Source organism: Salmo salar, chromosome ssa15, assembly GCF_905237065.1.
Source record: "Salmo salar chromosome ssa15, Ssal_v3.1, whole genome shotgun sequence".
Classification (NCBI taxonomy): Eukaryota; Metazoa; Chordata; class Actinopteri; order Salmoniformes; family Salmonidae; genus Salmo; species Salmo salar.
In genome coordinates this window covers 24,457,654-24,466,565 of record NC_059456.1, presented here as the reverse complement: position 1 = coordinate 24,466,565, position 8,912 = coordinate 24,457,654, and the positions used below count along the sequence as shown (strand labels likewise).

General features: G+C 39.8%; 1 protein-coding gene across 2 annotated transcripts; it reads right to left on the bottom strand.

Moving 5' to 3' along the window:
- Positions 1–2,328: 2,328 nt before the first annotated feature.
- LOC106571115 (adenylate kinase 7) lies at positions 2,329–8,368 on the bottom strand. Of its 2 annotated transcripts, XM_014143798.2 has the most exons (18): positions 8,239–8,368; positions 7,974–8,132; positions 7,559–7,673; positions 6,802–6,896; positions 6,595–6,705; positions 6,415–6,498; positions 6,231–6,319; positions 6,009–6,099; positions 5,794–5,871; positions 5,450–5,599; positions 5,049–5,177; positions 4,695–4,800; positions 4,257–4,385; positions 4,070–4,126; positions 3,785–3,982; positions 3,377–3,597; positions 2,937–3,095; positions 2,329–2,557 (listed from the first exon to the last, which is right to left on the bottom strand). In XM_014143798.2, the coding sequence occupies exons 1-18, from the start codon at positions 8,323–8,325 to the stop codon at positions 2,522–2,524; spliced, it is 2,094 nt and encodes a 697-aa protein (XP_013999273.1). In that variant the 5' UTR covers positions 8,326–8,368; the 3' UTR covers positions 2,329–2,521. The 2 variants fall into 2 exon arrangements, with proteins under 2 accessions (XP_013999273.1, XP_013999274.1); XM_014143799.2 differs by lacking the exons at positions 6,009–6,099; positions 6,231–6,319.
- Positions 8,369–8,912: the final 544 nt, after the last annotated feature.

The window sequence follows — 8,912 nt, the reverse complement described above, 5'->3', positions numbered from 1 at the left end:
CCGAGTTCCAAACTTAACAGGGGTGCCTTAAAAGTTAATTTGTGGAATTTCTTTCCTTCTTAATGCGTTTGAGCCAATTACTTGTGTTGTGACAAGGTAAGGGTGGTATACAGAAGATAGCCCTATTTGGTAAAAGACCATGTCCATATTATGGCAAGAACAGTTCAAATAAGCAATCGCCACTGCAGCATACAATGACATTCTAGACGATTCTGTGCTTCCAACTTTGTGGCAACAGTTTGGGGAAGACCCTTTCCTGTTTCAGCATGGCAATGCCTCTGTGCACAAAGCGAGGTTCATTCAGAAATGGTTTGTTGAGATCGGCGTGGAAGAACTTGTCTGGCCTGCACAGAGCCCTGACCTCAACCCCATCAAACACCTTTGGGATGAATTGGAACGTCAGGCCTCATCGCCCAAAATCAGTGTCCGACCTCAGTAATGCTCTTGTGGCTGAATGGAAGCAAGTCCCCACAGCAATGTTCCACCATCTAGTGGAAATACTTCCCAGAAGAGTGGAGGCTGTTATAGCAGCAAAGGGGGACCAACTCCATATTAATGCCCATGATTTTGGAATGACATTTTCGAAGAGCAGGTGTCCACATACTTTTGGTCATGTAGTGTATCTATGACCAACAAATGCATATCTGAATTTCCAGTCATGTGAAATCCATAGAATAGGGCCTAATGAATTTATTTGAATTCACTGATTTCCTTATAAGAACTGTAACTCAGTAAAATCTTTGAAATTGTTTAATGTTCCATTTATATTTTTGTTCAGTATAGTTGACAGTCCATGCCGTAGACCCTACGCACTTGTGGATGTGACAGGTGAAATCAATATGGTAATAGTTCGTACTTGCCCTCTGATAGGCTGGGTGGAAGTTTCACCCTATTACATAGACCCGTCAAATCATCTCAGGTTTGTACAAGTGAATAGGGCGTAGGGTCTAGGGGTCGATTTGGGATTGGGCCACCGTCCTCTCTCCTCCGTTCTCCATTCTGTCTTCTTCATGACCCGGAAACTGGTTGAGGAGTGTGTGGGCACTTTCTGGTCGATCACTTTTGTCAAGAGGTTGACCAATGTTGGTCACTGCCTTTCAAAGTGTGTTGCATTATGTGCAGGGCCAAAAGTAAGGTGGTCCGGAACGGCATCCCAGCGATGTGGTTCGAAGAGAACACTGAAATTTGAGTGGCCGGCACCGAGATACACACGGCCAGAAGTGGAAACATAAATTCTTGCCTAATGACAATCAGCAAATGTCTTTACACTTTTCGGTGTTTTCAAATGTCTTGTGTAACAAGAATTTAAGCTTTCAGCCGAAATGAGACACTTATATGTACCGACATTTGTTGTTTCTGTAAAATCTGCGATCGTGACACGAGGCGCTGCATGATTTACAACTGTCCCGTTAACGGGACGCCTATCCCTGCATGTCACCACACCCCAATAGGGATTTGTTTTAGCTTAATCATATCACAATCAACTTTTACCAGTTGAACGTAGACACACATTTTTATATATATATATATATATTTTTCAATCAATATTTTATACAAATATGCAAATTAGGTGATGTCTCATTATATGTCCATATTTGCATATCGCACAAATCCCTTTTTCTGGATGCTGGATGGTTTCACTCCAGGACCGGACATTTCCAGAGCAGATTAAAATACTAATGACATTCATTTTTTTCATTTTTCTTTCTTTTCCAAAGAAAATGTTATCTAGAATAAAACATTTACAACATATCAACAATTCCCTCAGGGCAAGTCTGGAGAATATATCTTACCACACACAAATTGGTGAATACAGATGCTTCTGATGCTGAGAAAAATGTGGTGGCAACTTTCTGACAAATACACTGAAATTAGGCTACTAAACACCTACTTAGACCCAATCACCATCTCTTCAAAGTAAGTTACTAAATATAGTCCAGTTGGTAACATTCTCTATGAAATGGGATTTAAATGATGGGGAAATCAATGTAGTGAGCTTTGAAATGATTGATATAATTCCATTTTAAAGTGGTTAAAATTCATTCAAATGAAGGTAGAATATGATCAGCTAAAGAAACTATATATTTTATATTAATAGACCAAAATACAAACAAATCTCAAAATTGATAGACGCAAAAATGTCAGCCTGTGATGCCTGGCCTTAAATGTAAGCTTTTTTTTTTTGTGAGTTTTAATCAGTTGAACTTCTTGTTCAGAAAATCACTAGCTCTGTTTTCACGCTTGTTTTTAATATTCAGCTGTGGGTTTGTAATTGGATTACAATTCATGCTAGGGTTAATGTAGAAGAGGCATTAACACACAATTGAATCAGAATATACATTTAACTTTTATTTAGTTAAAGATCATTATATTCATAAAATTATTTTGTTGTTGTTGTATTTCTTGTGGGGAAAAATAAACAAGGTAGACTTGATCAACACAGAACACTGTCATGACAAAACATTTATAATACCAGTCGACAAGGTCTCATAGACGTTTGGAATGTGTTAACCACATCACACTAATCTTGTGAATTATTCCGGAGGAGATATTCAGCCTGAAATAGATAAACACAAAAAGGTAGTATTTAGAAAAAACTAAAAAGGACAATTCGGTTGGAAACGTGACACTTGTTTACTGTAGGCCTAGCTACTTCGGTACCTGACAACAATTCACATCGGTTTATTGTTGAAGTACAACCTATATAATTGAAGAGTAGAAGTAGGCTACTACTCTATTGAATCCATTTTCTTCTATGGAAGACATGGGTTTTGCTTATTTCGCCAGCCATCAGTGCTCCGTCTACTGGTCTCTGATGTATGCGTGTGTACAGTATATTATTATGTCTCTTGCTGGTGACAAATCTGATTTCTCTTTGTGGGATTAATAATATATATATATATATATTTTAATTAAAAAAGGAATAATAACATTACCAGGAAGTCTACTGGGTCGTCTGGCTTGGCCTTGCAGCACTCCATCATGCCCTCAGTGAGAGAGGGCATTACGTAATTCATCAGGTAGTTCCTCAGGGGGGCGGAGCGAGCCTCCAGCAGCTCATGCTCCTGCCTCTTCACCTCAGTCACGTGACGGTTCTAGAGATAACCACACACAAGGTATGTACAGCTCAGCTACACAGAAACTACAGCTCCAGAAACTACAGCTTTACGTTGTTGCTGGTGGCCCACTCTTCCATGGTATAGGGTGATTCTAAAAGTTTAGAGATCTGAGAGGACTGGATAGGGGTAAGCAATGTGGAGATGAGCCTAAAAGGATTCCACAATGGAATCAAATCTCAATGAGTAATGTGAGAGAGATGTTTCCTGAAATGCCACCCCATTCTAGTATACTACTTCTGATGCAGCCCATCTCTTACCCACTGCTCTAGCTGGGTGGCCATCTTGGCAGCGGTCTCAGCCTCCCTCCTCTTCCACTCTGCTGTCTCCAGTACCAGGCGCTGTGCTGTCTCCTTTATGGACTTCCTCTCCATCTCCTCTCTCTCCTCAGGGGTGGGTCCGTAGTTCCTGGGACGCCCCACCAGCCTGGTGATTTTGTCCATCACAGCACCGTATTCAGGATCGACGGCATTGTTCACCTCTGACAGACAGACAGACTATGAAAGACTGACAGACTTCCTCTCAATGCGTTGAGTTCTAATCAAAATCACTATTTACTACAATTACTGGTTCTCATAATTACAGTTGAATATTAGGGTTTCAAAATGATTCTATCTATCGCATTATTCTCTTTTGGTAAATCAATATCTACAGTATTTCATCCTTACCAATGTGCTCTGGGTGAATCTCCAGCTCGTCAAAGTAGTTCAGAACCGTTTCATCTTCCACGTTGGCCTTTCGAAATTTCTTCAGCCGGGTAAGGTACTCGTCTTTAGAGTAGTGCATTTTCTCTACCACACTCTCAGGTAGGTTCTGCACCCGCTCCTTTAAAAAGTCATCAGATGCCTCCAGGGAGAAAATGAACTCTGCAAAAGAGCAGACGAGGGGCGGGGGGGAAAATCAGTGATAGCCATGCAATACTGTGCAATTCAGTTAAATTAACAATTACTTACCAGGAATTATCTTCTTGTTGTAGGCAGGCATTTTGGACCTGGGATAATCCAGTTCATCTGGAAAACATCAGTGTTTAAGAGAACAAGCAGGATGACAAAGTTATCTTTTTCATCATTTATTTGTAAAGTATTTTACGATATCATCAACGCTTTAATTGTAAATAATGTTCATTTGATTTATGTTTACCATAGAAGATCTCCTTGGCCTGATCGTAGGACTTGGGGAAGCCGTCGAGGACGAAGCCATGGTTCCTGCAAGGCGTTGAGTTCAGCTTATCGCGTATGATACGGTAAACAAGCCCGTCGCTCAGGCGACCTGCAAGAATAATGATGACATTCATCAATCCACTAACCAATAACACTGCTTCAGAAATGTTAGAAAACAAACATCTTCATAACTATGAAGTCAAACAAATTATAGAGATGAGGGGCGGAGTCTAAATTCAATCTACAAACACGCATTCAGGAACAACTCACGGCTGTGTTGTGGAATATTACCTAAGTTAAATCTACAAACACGCATTCAGGAACAACTCATGGCTGTGTTGTGGAATATTACCTAAATTAAATCTACAAACACGCATTCAGGAACAACTCACGGCTGTGTTGTGGAATATTAATATACCTTCATTTTGCTCCATGCTGTCCTTCAGAGAGTCCAGTTGGTCCTGAGCGTTACTGACCGCCTCCTCACTCTCTCCCTCCTGCTCAGCCCCATTCACAGCCTCCTCCTGACATATAATGGACAACTCAAATGAATACCTGGATTAATATATTGTAAGATGTTGTTTTACAAAATGGTTCACACACCTATTGATACTGTAGAGCGTTCGTGTATTGTACAAGAGAGACCTGTAATATCAGAAAATAACAAGGGTGCATTTCTTTTGATCTACCACAAAGGGGAGACATTTCCTATTTTACAAGAGAGAATAAATGTGAAGAGCTTTACAAGTGTCATTGCTTTGCTTTTACTGACCAGATGTTTCATCATCTCATCAATGACCTCTTTGAGGTTGATGTGGTGCAGTTTGTAATGTTTACACAGTTTCTCTGCCACGCTGCTCTTCCCTACTGCTGGAGGGCCCAGGAGACAGATTCTGATGGGCTGATGAGAAAACCAAAGAGCATGTTAAATATTTTAACAATTTCTGACTTGAACATGAGTATATAATATCATATAAAATAATATAATGACACTATCTATAATCTATAATATCTATCTATCTATACATTCTCTGTATTGCTGTGTAATGAAGCTTTCCTTCCAATAAGAGACAATAATCATGTTCACCTTCTAAATCGGTGCTGGGAAAATCTATTCAGACCCAAGCTAAGAACAGAAGAGCTAAACATACAGTAGTTGGTTTGGTCCCTCACCCGTAGTAGTCTCAACAGTTTGTATTCCTCCACCACCCGGTTGATGTTATCAATGATGCCAGCCTCCGACACCCAGTGAAGGTTGAAGGTTTCCTTCAGAAAGATTGGCTCTATCCGCAGGTTGACACTCAGGTAATCCATATCAGCGTTCTGGAAAACAAGGTGAAATTGATGCTCCAACATTGACCAGACCCGGATCTACTGCTGTTCTGTCAATTCCCCATGGTCAACCAAGACCACCAAACAGATCTGGGACCAGGCTAGTTAAGATATGCTCCAACTGACAACGGTCATTTCTGAATTAGCTTTCCTAAACCTGAGATGAGAGATGAAAACAGACAGACCGTCAGAACATTGGTGAGGTAGGCCTCCTCCTTAGGGACTTTCTTGATCTTCCCTGGACCGAGCACAAAGCTTATTATCTAGCAGGGGGAATACAGAAGAAAAAAAACACCAACCATTTTGTAGATCTACAAATCTATTTAAAAAAGAAAGAAATGCAATAATTTGACCAACTTGAAATGATCAACAAGATGTCTGTCTGGCTTAGCCTATTTACCTTCACAATATCCTCAAAAGTATTATTGGAATCATCCACAGCGAGGAAATAATGTATCTTTGGCTTGTGGTCTATTACATTCTGAATAACCCTTGTAGACAAAAGTAGACGATATCATAGAATTAGTCTTTTTTTTTCTTCACCCAAACTCTAACAGATGCCCTTAAATAAGCAATAATTGAACATCGAGACAATGGATTGGACACATTGAAAAATACAAACCCTGCAAGGTCATTGACATGAATAGTAGGGATAACATTTGTGCCAGGCCCAAAAACAGGAGCTCTTGAAAACTCTCCCAGCCAAGACGTCTTGAGGAGTCAAGCCAGAGAAAAGAGTGAGACAGAGAACATCCATCGAAGTATTGATAGAACAACAATGTCTCAGTTACATAGTTCAGATGTACCTTGAAGAAGTAGTGGAGGAGGTTTTCTCCCATTCCATACTGAATACCTGCTGCCACAACATAACTGGACAGCTTGGACTTTTTCTGTATGGTAAAGAAAAGAGTTGTTGTTTTTGCCATTGTTTTTGTTGTTGTTGACATTGTTGTTGACAATTGCCAAACCCTACCCATTATACTTACAGTTTTGCCCAGTTTGAGCACCGTTTTCTCTGCGTTGGTGTGCTCCTTGAAGTTAGGATGATGTTTTTTCCTCCTGTAGTCGTCCTCTGTCAGAGGAATCTCTGGGTCATTCTAAGGACAGAAAATATATTAGTAATATTCAGAAAAGTGTATTGACACATAAATGATATAGTAGTTAGGAAACATAAGATTTGAATAGAAACTTACAGGATCGGCTGGCTTGCTCATTGCCCAGGTCATGACTGATGATATCAAAATGAATATCTTCTGAGACACAAAACTCTCAATATCTGAGTGAAGAGCTGCAGCATAAAAGGAAGAGGAGACAGCTTCTTACCGTAGGTACAGTAGGCTATAGGCCATGCAGTATTTGCAATGTAACTCAAAAGGTCCAGTGAGATAATATGACAGTCTGAGAGTAGGGCTGACAGACTGAGAGTAGGGCTGACAGTCTGACAGTAGGGCTGACAGACTGAGAGTAGGGCTGACAGACTGAGAGTAGGGCTGACAGACTGAGAGTAGGGCTGACAGACTGAGAGTAGGGCTGACAGACGTTAAGAAAAGAACACATCTAGTTCATCGCAGATATTGCTGTGATTAATCACAATGGCAAATTCTGAATTTGCTCAAATTGAGCTGTAATTACATTTTCATTTTTATACAAAAAGCATTACAAGAATATTGACATCTTGATTTTGTCCAAAGTAATGGTTTGCAAAATCAAGCAAATTGATAAAGGTCACTTTTAACCTCAATGTTAACTTGTTTTGACATTGCATTGTTGTTATTATCTGTATAGATGATGTATATTTTGAATGCTTTCAGACTGCGATTAAACACTTTTTTTTTTTTAAATGAACGCAAAAAGTTAACTTGAGTAAAACTGATTAACTCTGACAACCCTATCTGACAGTGAATTTATCATGATGGTTTCATCCAACAGATGGACTGGTCCGTAGCCTACCTGAAATTGCCCAAGTTGCCTCATCTATCAGCTCTGCTGTTGCATGTTCTGAGATGTTGTAAACCACCACATCACATTCCAATAGGCTTGGCAGTAGCTGATCTCGCTTCTGTGACTGGAATGGACATGGAAAGACATCAATGACAGGCCTAGATGAAAATCGCATAGTGCTGAATGATGAAGTGTGTGGATATATCAATATTGTATATTTAATAAATAAGGCAAGAGGGGGTGTGGTATATTGGTCATATACCACAAACCCCTAAGGTGCATTATTGCTATTGTAAACTGGTTACCAACGTAATACGAGCAGTAAAAATAAATGACTTGTCACCCGTGGTATACCACGACTGTCAGACAATCAGCATTCAGGGCTTCAACCACCCAGTTTATAGTTGGTTATTAGCATACTCACTGTATAACATTCTAACGCAAAACTGGGTTTTTCCCCCTCGTTGTTTGAGATAGTTCCAACAATTTGAAAAGTCCCATCTTGCAGTGTTGTCTCATCCTCAGCGGGACCATCTTCATCTGCCTCCTCCAAGGAGCCGCCAACCATGCAGGTTGACAGAAACTATAAACAGTCGCAAAATGTGTCAACAAAAACATTGTCAGCTACATTATGTAATATTTCACCACATCAAACTCTGATACAAAGACTTATAGCGTTGCTATTTTACCTTTGCGATACATTTAGATGAATAGGTATCAATATTGTTGACGAAAACTCGTTTAGTTCGGTAACTTCCTTTCTTTTCATTTGCCATGTTTGCCGTTGCTGGGGAAAGAGGGACGCGTTGGGGTTGCTACGGTCACCACCTCAACAAATGAAATGAGTGCATTTGCAAAAGTGAACAATGAGCAAAGACTGAGCACCAAAAGCGTCTTGCTTAAATACCAGTAAATAATAAAATAGATTTAAAAAAAATACATCATTCAATGTTCATTTCATATTATAACAAATGCAATGCATAAATGTTAACTTTTTACACGGGTTATTTTTGGTGGAGTTTTGTGCAGAAGATAGCACTTGTTCTCCAGTTGTGGTGTAAAATATTAGCTATTTTTGTCAGTCATATTCTCTGTCGTGTCCTGTCATGTGAATGATAAATGCCTTCATCATTTATCTTCCTCTGTGGGAAGGGTGTTGATTGTTTGGTGATTTAAAGTATGTCTTCCTCCAAAACTCACCGCAACTAGTCTTTTAAACTACTCTCTTACGAATAGTGTTGATATTAATGCAATTCAGAATAGGACAGGTGATTGTAGGCTGTTATACAGTGAGCTCCAAAAGTATTGGGAGAGTGACATATTTCTTGTTGTTTTGGCTTTGTACTCCAGCACTTTGGACTTA

Coding starts and splice junctions, on each gene's coding strand:
- LOC106571115 (XM_014143798.2), bottom strand. CDS start 8,325: ATGGCAAATGAAAAGAAAGGAAGTTACCGAACTAAACGAGTTTTCGTC. Junction 6,706..6,801: donor TGAGCAAGCCAGCCGATCCT/GTAAGTTTCTAT, acceptor TTCTGTCCTTAG/AATGACCCAGAGATTCCTCT. Junction 3,983..4,069: donor CAACAAGAAGATAATTCCTG/GTAAGTAATTGT, acceptor GCTCTTTTGCAG/AGTTCATTTTCTCCCTGGAG.